The sequence below is a fragment of the Mytilus galloprovincialis genome, chromosome 9 (genome assembly GCF_965363235.1).
Source record: "Mytilus galloprovincialis chromosome 9, xbMytGall1.hap1.1, whole genome shotgun sequence".
Lineage (NCBI taxonomy): Eukaryota > Metazoa > Mollusca > Bivalvia > Mytilida > Mytilidae > Mytilus > Mytilus galloprovincialis.
The window spans coordinates 88,388,174-88,401,028 of record NC_134846.1 but is presented as its reverse complement, the minus strand read 5'-3'; the positions used below and the strand labels follow the sequence as shown (position 1 = coordinate 88,401,028).

Sequence of the window (12,855 nt, the reverse complement as noted above, 5' to 3'; positions counted from 1 at the left end):
ACATTCCCCATTTCCATTCTCAATTTTATGAATTAGTTTTTATAGTGGTTAGTGTTTGTTAACATTTTATTTTGTTTTGCGGAGGAAATTTCGAAGCTTCTGTTTTAAATCATAGGGGTTGTAGGAACAGCGTGCATGACGTTCTACTCATAGTTTTAGAAGAGGGGGGGGGGCGGGGGGCATCGTTAGCTTTTGATGTTGAGGTTTCTACGGAATTAATTCAACTTCATGGATATTGGCATAGTGATGCTTATAAAAAGTATTTAGAATTTACTTTGGAACAGAAACTGCATTTTCTGTGATATGCTATATTATTTTAATATTCCAAAAATGACTTAAAATCAATTTGGTTTATCAGTTTTCAGCTACTAACAAACATTGGAATTTCAAGTGCATTAGATCAATTTTAAGGGAGACAACGATTTATACTTTTCAGCCACTTCTAAGCGACCAAGAGTTATCTCCATTGAAATGTGGTTTGGAATCGATATGTTGTGTACAAGTTATCATTTTGTACAAATTATAATTTGTACAAAAATATTGTAAAATGGACAAAAATTCACTTATAACTTGTACAATTATTTATCATATGGATTTTGGTGAAAAAAGTATTGATACACATTATTGAAATGCTATTAAATGACCACACAGTACACCTAAGTTACAAAATCAAAAATTAGTTCTTTATCATTTGTTTGAGCAGTTGATCTAGTGATTTATGGAATCAGGTATTTCAAACCATCTTTTGACTCTCAAATCGATGACGACTTGTTTTACTGGCATGTTAACTGCTTCACATAGCGAACGTTGAAGCTCAAGAACCGTTGCTGTGAATAAACATGTGTATTTCACTGCTTCAGTTGGATTTTTAGACAAATAAATATCCAAGAAAGAAAGCGAGATTAAACACCCCATTTGGTTAAGGAATATGACTATGCTAAAGTCAGGAATATGTCAGTTGTTTTTCTGTCGTTTTTTTATCAATGTTTTTTTTCAACAAGGATCTTTGTTTTATAAATATCAAACTTAACGGAAATCAGTTGAGACAATCTAAACTTAAAAAAACAGCATTAAACGTATGCAAAACAGACAGACAGACTTTTATTTTATAGTTGGTGTAGTATTATAAAATTATAAGACCCAATGGCATTGAACCATTAATCTTTTCACAAACAAAAGTGAAGCTGAATAAGTCATATAAATCCAATCTTTTGATGTACCAATTACAAATATAAACTATTACTTGTTTAAAGAAAGATTTGATTGTTTTCATGGACTTTTTGAAATAACGAATAAGTGGCAACATGTCTTTTGAGATCCTTTTCACGATCATCAAAATGCTATACACGATCTTTCACGATACAAAATATACAACTATAATCGTTTTTGCAAAGTTTCTAAATAAAACAAAAATCCTCAAAATAACGATAAGAACTAATCAAGCAGTACTATTGAATGATCTTTTTTTTTTAAGAAAAACTAGTTTATGTATTAAAAATTTGCATAAAAATCCTATTTGTTTACTTTTTCTCTCTAAAAAATTTCGAAGATCAATCTGCCTTTTGTAGTTGTGTAAAAACGGTGAATTTTGTTAATTAGGTTTAGTGTGTGGTCAGTTAATTACAATTCTATCGTGTGAATCAATGCATTTTTCACCAAAATTCATATTGAAAACTGTTGTACAAGTTATAAGTGAATTTTGGTCAAATTTTGTACAAATTGTAATTTGTACAGGCACGTTTTGTACAAAGTCAAAATACAAATTATAATTTGTACAATTTTTTTTACAAATTATAATTTTTACAAAATGATAACTTGTACACAACAGATACACATGTTTCTTTAAAGATTTTTCGACGTGATACTAGCATTCAAAGCACAACACATAAAACGTTTCTGTAAAGAGAAAAGGTATTTCTTTCGTAGGAAATTAGTTTTAAGATTGTGGGAATGAGCAGTTTGTCAAAACTTCAGTTGTTAGTTAGAAATTTCGTAGGAAAATCATTAATTTTGTAAAAAAATAAAATTCGACTTTTAAACTAAATTTTCTGCATATGTAAAAATGATAACCGTATGTATTTCTTTTAGAAAGACTACTTGATGTCATGGTAAGACACGTCGAAATTTACGAAACAGCCGTTTAATCGTATATTACAAATATTCGTAATATAGAAAAACTATATTACAGATATTCGTAATATTAATTATTACGATTTTTTGTAATATAGGCCTTATATTACATAGTCCGAGATTACTCTGACGTCCAAAGGCTGTTTTGCCAGACAAGCTGGGTCCGTGGGACGTCGTCCCATATCAAAAAGTGGATATTTGCCCACCCAAAATAGATGCGCTGCTTCGTCGCTTCTGGTGCCGACTGACGGCCTTGGAATTATATAAATCGGGCATCAATCTGTTCATTTTTCATTTATCTCTTTGTTTATGTAAGTTTCACCTACCTGCCAACCTTTATTTTCTCATAATTAGACAGTTTTCACAGTGACCCATCGATTTCTGCATTTTTCCTTTCATTTAGATATGGCAAGTATTGTCTTCGCCTTTGTAATTAGTTGAAACGATATCAAGGCTTCTTTTCTTGTTTCACTTTTATTGGAAATCAATAAGCGTTTGATGGTTCTTTAGTTAAAAGTTAATAAAGTAAAGCAAACTTTGCATATAAACCATTTGGTCTTGACAGTTTGTTATAACTACAAATATTAGACGAATTAAATATTTTCAGTTTAAAACAGTGAAACGTCAATTACAGACTGTGAGTGAAAAGTTAAAGACAATGTTAACTTTTAATTACACATGCAGACAATGTATTATTGTCTTATTTGAAGCTTGTTTTTTTATTACATGTATCTATATGAAATGCAATGAAAACGTTCAATTATTAACCCTTGTCTTTTATTTGCAAATCTTCGAATTTCACTCACTTTTAATTTGATTAAACGAATACTTCCCTAATAAATGTACTAGAACGATGCAAATTACTTCAAATTGTGGTTGGGTATTCCAATTTCAAGGTTCGATAAACAAAATTTCTTAAACAATAAAATGTCCTTTATTATGAATATAACGATTACATAAATCCAACTGTTTAAAGTCTAAAAATACCAAAGGGATTTTCAAACTTGCAAGACAGAAACAAACTGACAATGTAAGGCTAAAAAAAAAATAATAAAAAAAAAAAACGCAAAAAGACAAACAACAGTATATAAACATGATAAAACATTTTGTATTTTGTAAACTTCCAATGATTGTTGGCCTCGTGTTGTTTTGTTAACGTTTTACGTGTGTTGAACTAAATAAATATTGTTTTGTAAACTCCTATTAACTTTGGTCTCACGGTGTCTTGCAATGGGAGTTTCCCTCATGTTGTTTTTTAAACGTCTGACATGCGTTGGCCTCATGTTGTTTTGTAAACCTTCAATGAGCGCTCGCCATATGTTGCTTTGTTAACATCTCATGTGCGTGTGCCTCATGTCGCTTTGTTAACAGCCCAAATGCGTGTGTCTCTTCCTGTTTTGTAAACTTAAATTGAGCGTTCGCCTCATGTTGTTTTGTTATGATCATTCAATGAGCGTTCCACTGATTAATTTTTCGTAAAATTTTAACTAGCGTTCGTCTCATATTGTTTACAACTTTCTATTGGGTGTTGGCCTCATGTCTTTTGTAAACGTTTTAGTCGCACTTCTCAAATTGTTTATTAAGTTTCTAATGATAGCTCGCCTGAGATTTAATTTAAACATCTATGAGCGTTTGTCTCCTGTTATTTTATAAAATTATCACGAGGGTTTGCCTCCTGTTATTTTGAAACATTCTCATGTGCCGTCGCCTGTTGATGTTTTGTAATCTTGTAGTGAGCGTTTGTCCATTATATTTTGTAAAATTCTTGTGATCGTTTGCCTTGTGTTGCTTTGTAAACTTCCAACGAGTGTTCGTCTCATGATGATGTTTTGTAAACTTTCAATAAAAGTTATTCTTATGTTGTTTTTAAACTTCTCAACTGCGATCGTCCATATTGTAGTCTTCGTAAAAGCTACTCATAACAATGCAATGATGATTGTCGACACTTTGATAACTACATAATATATAAGTTATAATGTCAAGATAAAAAAACTAATAAAATGGGTAAAATTGTGTTCGAAAAAACTTAAGATCAATAATCCCCACATAACAGCTAATACAGTTGATCTTTTATTTCTAGATCCAATAGGTCTCTCTGAAGCTACAATAACGACAACATGGAATTCTTGGGGAGCATGCATACAAATTTCTGGAAGTTTAGATCAAAACTGCAGAGGTAAACAGACAAGAACAGGAATAAGAGTGGACAGTGAAGCTAATACCAATACACCTCTTTCAGAGTCACAAGGCTGTTATCTTACATATGGTGAGTCGTTACAAATACGTGACAAAGGATACCAAAGAAACAATAAAAATTCATCAAATGGAGAGCGAATAACAAACAAACCCATGTAAACAAAAAATATTCGAAAGAAAAAGTCTAGAAAACATCGCATATAAAAAACAACAAAACCGAATAACAAAAATCACATAAAAGACCGGGGTGCTCTGGTAAGGTAAGATAAGTATATAGATCCTGACCCACATGTGGAAACCGTCATGCTGCTTGTGGTAGGTTCAAAGCTAATTTATTGGTAGAGTTTTTTGTGAGAGTAATATAATGACAGATATTTATTTTGAACGAACAAAACAATATCCAAGAAAAAATGGATTCAATTTGTATTGTATCTGAAAATATTTAAATATATATATATTTTAAAAGTTTCTCATATCTTTTGATTAAGTATTTATAGTATTGACAAAATATAATTACAAACATATTTTAATTTTGTTAATTCTATTTCGTAATAAAGGTGATAGCAAAAACATTTATTAATATCATTCATTAGGTAGTTAATCCATCATTCACACATGAAAGGTAAAGACAAGTATATACATATTTTTATCCCCTTTTTAGCTCACCTGGCCTGAAAGGACAAGTGAACTTTTCTCATCACTTGGCGTCCATCGTCCGTCGTCGTCTGTTAACTTTTACAAAAATCTTCTCTGAAACTACTGGGCCAAATTTAACCAAACTTGTCAACAATCATAATTGGAGTATCTAGCACTACAAAAGTCAAAAAGTCTGAAAAGACCAGTTTTTGTCTGAATTTGCATGAATGTTTACTCGACATTCTTAATTTGTCTAAATAATTTTTAAAAAATCTTGACATAGTTTGAATTTGTCTAATAATGTTCTTGATTTTTCTTGACAAGTGTCTTGACAGTATGAACATTGTCTGAAAATTTCTCGACACTACCTGTATCATCTGATAAGAGTCTTGATTAGTCTCGACCAATTCTTGACTGTCTTAAATTTGTCTCGATCTGTCTTGACATATTCTTGACATTCTTAATAATGTCTGAATATGTCTTGACATATTCTTGACATTCTAAAAAATGTCTGAATATGTCTCGACACATTCTTGACAGTCTTAAATATGTCTTGAAACTATCTTAACAGTATAAATTTCGCCTGAAATGTGAACAGACTTATGATTCCTAGAGTAGATAATAATTTTCTTTTAATCTTTGTGAATTATTCAATTTGTTTTTATGTTAGAATAATTAACTTCATAATTTTGATGAAGAAAATCCATTTTAATTCAATTTTTTTTAATCATCAAAATGATGATTTTAATTTTCATCTATCAACAAACTTTTTAATTTGTAGTGGCATGGTCAGTCAACTGATAAGTTGTATGGCTGATTACAGGTAAATCAGTAATTTCTATTTGACAGTTGTGTGTACTCTGCAGGGGTGTGGAATACCTTAATTTTATGGGGAACATCCTGTCCAGATGACATTACACAAATGTTTCTTCTGTTAAATGAATGATTTGTATATCATTATGATTTGCTATTTATGTAAACCACATTTTGGTACAATAATTATTTACCATATAAACATTGAATATCATGAATGTTGAATGAAATATGTCTACGGTATGATTGGTTTTAATCATTTAATTTATAAGATTTAGGAATCAAAATTTTTAGTTATTTAAAAACCCATATTTAAATTATTTCATCCTTTAGATTTCATAGCCATATTTACATTTGTAAAAATATTTAAATACCCAAATTTTAAATTATTTTATAAGCCCAAACTTTCATTTTTGTTGTAAGAAGTGTTACTTGAAACAACAGTATATCATATAAAGAGAAATCAAGATTAAAGTTATATCATGAATATTGGTCATGATTTGTAGAGCTCAGAACTGTCAAGTAAATTCCAGACACAATTCAAAATGTTCAGAATATGTCAAGCCATACTGAGAAAAAATAAGAATGTCGAGAAATTTCAAAACAGTATTCAAATGTCAAGAATTTGTCAAGAAATTTCAAGACCATATTTAGAATGTCAAGAATATGTCGAGTAAATTTCATACAAATTTAATATAAATGAGAATTTGTCAAGAAAAAATAAGACACAAGTCATACTTTTGGAGAATGTCGAGTAAAAGTTCATGCAAATTAAGACAAAAACTGGTCTTTTCAGACTTTTAGACTTTTGTAGTGTAGTTTAAAAATGTGTCCGATGACCCCGCCTGCCAACCAACATGGCTGCCATGGCTAAAAATAGAACATAGGTGTAAAAAGCAGTTTTTGGCTTATATCTCTGAAACTAAAGTATTTAGAGTAAATCTGACTTGAAATACAAATCTTCATCAGGTTTAAATCTATCTGCCCTGAAATTTTCAGACGAATCAGACAGCCCGTAGTTGGGCTGCTGCCCCTGAATTAGTAATTGTGAGGACATTTTGCAGTTTTTGGTTATTATCTTGAATAATATTATAGATAGAGATAAACTGTAAGCAGCAACAATTTTCGGCAAAGTAAGATCTACAAATAAGTTTAATGATCAAAATTGTCAATTGACCCCTTGATATTGAAAAATTTTGAAGTTTTTTCCGTTTAATTGTGTCTAAAAAATGTTTCATTGCTTCATGCATCAATTGTCAGGTCAGCGACACAGACACCTTTCTCTTTTTTTTCTTTTTTTTTATAATGAATTTCGTTTTATTTGCACATGAACATAATAATAAGTTATACACACTTTATGCACAATAATTATAATATATAAACAGAAAATATACAACATATTAGATAGACACAGCTGAAATAGTTTGGTACATTGCAGAAAATGATTGCAAGACAAAGGCTGTTTGGATATAGAATAATATATACAATATATGTGTTCTCTGTGTTTATCTTTGTTTTTATGACATTAAAGGAGTCCAGGGGTTCCAGCAGTTCTCTGCCCTTGTTTTTATGACATTAAAGGAGTCCAGGGGTTCCAGCAGTTCTCTGCCCTTGTTTTTATGACATTAAAGGAGTCCAGGGGTTCCAGCAGTTCTCTGCCCTTGTTTTTATGACATTAAAGGAGTCCAGGGATTCCAGCAGTTCTCTGTGTTTATCTTTGTTTTTGTGACATTAAAGGAGTCCAAGGGTTCCAGCAGTTCTCTATGTTTATCTTTGTTTTTGTGACATTAAAGGAGTCCAGGGGTTCCAGCAGTTCTCTATGTTTATCTTTGTTTTTATGACTTTAAAGGAGTCCAGGGGTTCCAGCAGTTCTCTGTCCTTGTTTTTATGACATTAAAGGAGTCCAGGGGTTCCAGCAGTTCTCTATGTTTATCTTTGTTTTTATGACTTTAAAGGAGTCCAGGGGTTCCAGCAGTTCTCTGTCCTTGTTTTTATGACATTAAAGGAGTCCAGGGGTTCCAGCAGTTCTCTGTGTTTATCTTTGTTTTTGTGACATTAAAGGAGTCCAGGGGTTCCAGCAGTTCTCTATGTTTATCATCTTTGTTTTTATGACTTTAAAGGAGTCCAGGGGTTCCAGCAGTTCTCTGTGTTTATCTTTGTTTTTATGACATTAAAGGAGTCCAGGAGTTCCAGCAGTTCTCTATGTTTATCTTTGTTTTTGTGACATTAAAGGAGTCCAGGGGTTCCAGCAGTTCTCTATGTTTATCTTTGTTTTTGTGACATTAAAGGAGTCCAGGGGTTCTAGCAGTTCTCTGTGTTTATCTTTGTTTTTGTAACATTAAAGGAGTCCAGGGGTTCCAGCAGTTCTCTATGTTTATCTTTGTTTTTGTAACATTAAAGGAGTCCAGGGGTTCCAGCAGTTCTCTATGTTTATCTTTGTTTTTGTGACATTAAAGGAGTCCAGGGGTTCCAGCAGTTTTCTATGTTTATCTTTGTTTTTGTGACATTAAAGGAGTCCAGGGGTTCTAGCAGTTCTCTGTGTTTATCTTTGTTTTTGTAACATTAAAGGAGTCCAGGGGTTCCAGCAGTTCTCTATGTTTATCTTTGTTTTTGTAACATTAAAGGAGTCCAGAGGTTCCAGCAGTTCTCTATGTTTATCTTTGTTTTTGTGACATTAAAGGAGTCCAGGGGTTCCAGCAGTTCTCTATGTTTATCTTTGTTTTTGTGACATTAAAGGAGTCCAGGGGTTCTAGCAGTTCTCTGTGTTTATCTTTGTTTTTGTAACATTAAAGGAGTCCAGGGGTTCCAGCAGTTCTCTATGTTTATCTTTGTTTTTGTAACATTAAAGGAGTCCAGAGGTTCCAGCAGTTCTCTATGTTTATCTTTGTTTTTGTGACATTAAAGGAGTCCAGGGGTTCCAGCAGTTCTCTCTGTTTATATTTGTTTTTGTGACATTAAAGGAGTCCAGGGGTTCCCGCAGTTCTCTGTGTTTATCTTTGTTTTTGTGACATTAAAGGAGTCCAGGGGTTCCAGCAGTTTTCTGTGTTTATCTTTGTTTTTGTGACATTAAAGGAGTCCAGGGGTTCCAGCAGTTCTCTGTGTTTATATTTGTTTTTGTGACATTAAAGGAGTCCAGGGGTTCCAGCAGTTCTCTATGTTTATCTTTGTTTTTGTTACATTAAAGGAGTCCAGGGGTTCCAGCAGTTCTCTATGTTTATCTTTGTTTTTATGACTTTAAAGGAGTCCAGGGGTTCCAGCAGTTCTCTGTGTTTATCTTTGTTTTTGTGACATTAAAGGAGTCCAGGGGTTCCAGCAGTTCTCTGTGTTTATCTTTGTTTTTGTGACATTAAAGGAGTCCAGGGGTTCCAGCAGTTCTCTATGTTTATCTTTGTTTTTGTAACATTAAAGGAGTTCAGGGGTTCCAGCAGTTCTCTGTTTATCTTTGTTTTTATGACATTAAAGGAGTCCAGGGGTTCCAGCAGTTCTCTATGTTTATCTTTGTTTTTATGACATTAAAGGAGTTCAGGGGTTCCAGCAGTTCTCTGCCCTTGTTTTTTATGACATTAAAGGAGTTCAGGGGTTCCAGCAGTTCTCTGTTTATCTTTGTTTTTGTGACATTAAAGGAGTCCAGGGGTTCCAGCAGTTCTCTGTGTTTATCTTTGTTTTTGTGACTTTAAAGGAGTCCAGGGGTTCCAGCAGTTCTCTGCCCTTGTTTTTATGACATTAAAGGAGTCCAGGGGTTCCAGCAGTTCTCTGTGTTTATCTTTGTTTTTATGACATTAAAGGAGTCCAGGGGTTCCTGCAGTTCTCTGTGTTTATCTTTGTTTTTGTGACTTTAAAGGAGTCCAGGGGTTCCAGCAGTTCTCTGCCCTTGTTTTTATGACATTAAAGGAGTCCAGGGGTTCCAGCAGTTCTCTATGTTTATCTGTGTTTTTATGACATTAAAGGAGTCCAGAGGTTCCAGCAGTTCTCTGTGTTTATCTTTGTTTTTGTGACATTAAAGGAGTCCAGGGGTTCCAGCAGTTCTCTGTGTTTATCTTTGTTTTTATGACATTAAAAGAGTCCAGGGGTTCCAGCAGTTCTCTGTGTTTATCTTTGTTTTTATGACATTAAAGGAGTCCAGGAGTTCCAGCAGTTCTCTATATTTATCTTTGTTTTTATGACATTAAAGGAGTCCAGGGGTTCCAGCATTTCTCTGTGTTTATCTTTGTTTTTATGACTTTGAAGGAGTCCAGGGGTTCCAGCAGTTCTCTGTGTTTATCTTTGTTTTTATGACATTAAAGGAGTCCAGGGGTTCCAGCAGTTCTCTGTGTTTATCTTTGTTTTTGTGACATTAAAGGAGTCCAGGGGTTCCCGCAGTTCTCTGTGTTTATCTTTGTTTTTATGACATTAAAGAAGTCCAGGGGTTCCCGCAGTTCTCTGTTTATCTTTGTTTTATGACATTAAAGGAGTCCAGGGGTTCCAGCAGTTCTCTGTGTTTATCTTTGTTTTTATGACATTAAAGGAGTCCAGGGGTTCCAGCAGTTCTCTATGTTTATCTTTGTTTTTATGACTTTAAAGGAGTCCAGGGGTTCCAGCAGTTCTCTGTGTTTATCTTTGTTTTTGTGACATTAAAGGAGTCCAGGGGTTCCAGCAGTTCTCTGTGTTTATCTTTGTTTTTGTGACATTAAAGGAGTCCAGGGGTTCCAGCAGTTCTCTATGTTTATCTTTGTTTTTGTAACATTAAAGGAGTTCAGGGGTTCCAGCAGTTCTCTGTTTATCTTTGTTTTTATGACATTAAAGGAGTCCAGGGGTTCCAGCAGTTCTCTATGTTTATCTTTGTTTTTATGACATTAAAGGAGTTCAGGGGTTCCAGCAGTTCTCTGCCCTTGTTTTTTATGACATTAAAGGAGTTCAGGGGTTCCAGCAGTTCTCTGTTTATCTTTGTTTTTGTGACATTAAAGGAGTCCAGGGGTTCCAGCAGTTCTCTGTGTTTATCTTTGTTTTTGTGACTTTAAAGGAGTCCAGGGGTTCCAGCAGTTCTCTGCCCTTGTTTTTATGACATTAAAGGAGTCCAGGGGTTCCAGCAGTTCTCTGTGTTTATCTTTGTTTTTATGACATTAAAGGAGTCCAGGGGTTCCAGCAGTTCTCTGTGTTTATCTTTGTTTTTGTGACTTTAAAGGAGTCCAGGGGTTCCAGCAGTTCTCTGCCCTTGTTTTTATGACATTAAAGGAGTCCAGGGGTTCCAGCAGTTCTCTATGTTTATCTGTGTTTTTATGACATTAAAGGAGTCCAGGGGTTCCAGCAGTTCTCTGTGTTTATCTTTGTTTTTGTGACATTAAAGGAGTCCAGGGGTTCCAGCAGTTCTCTGTGTTTATCTTTGTTTTTATGACATTAAAAGAGTCCAGGGGTTCCAGCAGTTCTCTGTGTTTATCTTTGTTTTTATGACATTAAAGGAGTCCAGGAGTTCCAGCAGTTCTCTATATTTATCTTTGTTTTTATGACATTAAAGGAGTCCAGGGGTTCCAGCATTTCTCTGTGTTTATCTTTGTTTTTATGACTTTGAAGGAGTCCAGGGGTTCCAGCAGTTCTCTGTGTTTATCTTTGTTTTTATGACATTAAAGGAGTCCAGGGGTTCCAGCAGTTCTCTGTGTTTATCTTTGTTTTTGTGACATTAAAGGAGTCCAGGGGTTCCCGCAGTTCTCTGTGTTTATCTTTGTTTTTATGACATTAAAGAAGTCCAGGGGTTCCCGCAGTTCTCTGTTTATCTTTGTTTTATGACATTAAAGGAGTCCAGGGGTTCCAGCAGTTCTCTGTGTTTATCTTTGTTTTTATGACATTAAAGGAGTCCAGGGGTTCCAGCAGTTCTGTCTGTTTATCTTTGTTTTGTGACTTTAAAGGAGTCCAGGGGTTCCAGCAGTTCTCTGCCCTTGTTTTTATGACATTAAAGGAGTCCAGGGGTTCCAGCAGTTCTCTGTTTATCTTTGTTTTTGTGACATTAAAGGAGTCCAGGGGTTCCAGCAGTTCTCTGTGTTTATCTTTGTTTTTATGACTTTAAAGGAGTCCAGGGGTTCCAGCAGTTCTCTGTGTTTATCTTTGTTTTTATGACATTAAAGGAGTCCAGGGGTTCCAGCAGTTCTCTGTGTTTATCTTTGTTTTTGTGACATTAAAGGAGTCTAGGGGTTCCCGCAGTTCTCTGTGTTTATCTTTGTTTTTATGACATTAAAGAAGTCCAGGGGTTCCCGCAGTTCTCTGTTTATCTTTGTTTTATGACATTAAAGGAGTCCAGGGGTTCCAGCAGTTCTCTGTGTTTATCTTTGTTTTTATGACATTAAAGGAGTCCAGGGGTTCCAGCAGTTCTCTCTGTTTATCTTTGTTTTGTGACATTAAAGGAGTCCAGGGGTTCCAGCAGTTCTCTGCCCTTGTTTTTATGACATTAAAGGAGTCCAGGGGTTCCAGCAGTTCTCTGTTTATCTTTGTTTTTGTGACATTAAAGGAGTCCAGGGGTTCCAGCAGTTCTCTATGTTTATCTTTGTTTTTATGACATTAAAGAGTCCAGGGGTTCCAGCAGTTCTCAGTGTTTATCTTTGTTTTTATGACATTAAAGGAGTCCAGGGGTTCCAGCAGTTCTCTGTGTTTATCTTTGTTTTTGTGACATTAAAGGAGTCCAGGGGTTCCAGCAGCTCTCTGTGTTTATCTTTGTTTTTGTGACATTAAAGGAGTCCAAGGGTTCCAGCAGTTCTCTGTGTTTATCTTTGTTTTTGTAACATTAAAGGAGTCCAGGGGTTCCAGCAGTTCTCTATGTTTATCTTTGGTTTTGTAACATTAAAGGAGTCCAGGGGTTCCAGCAGTTCTCTATGTTTATCTTTGTTTTTGTAACATTAAAGGAGTCCAGGGGTTCCAGCAGTTCTCTGTGTTTATCTTTGTTTTTGTGACATTAAAGGAGTCCAGGGGTTCCAGCAGTTCTCTATGTTAATCTTTGTTTTTGTGACATTAAAGGAGTCCTGGGGTTCCAGCAGTTCTCTGTGTTTATCTTTGTTTTTGTGACATTAAAGGAGTCCAGGGGTTCCAGCAGTTCTCTGTTTATCTTTGTTTTTGTGA

At 34.4% G+C, this 12,855-nt stretch overlaps 1 protein-coding gene across 1 annotated transcript in view; it reads left to right on the top strand.

Annotated features, from left to right (window-relative positions):
* LOC143046870 (uncharacterized) overlaps positions 1-12,855 on the top strand; it is a 78,373-nt gene that overhangs the window by 17,058 nt on the left and 48,460 nt on the right. The window contains exon 2 of the mRNA XM_076219930.1: positions 4,211-4,396. Coding sequence (XP_076076045.1) covers positions 4,211-4,396 — 186 coding nt within the window. The remainder of the gene's footprint in view (positions 1-4,210; positions 4,397-12,855) is intronic.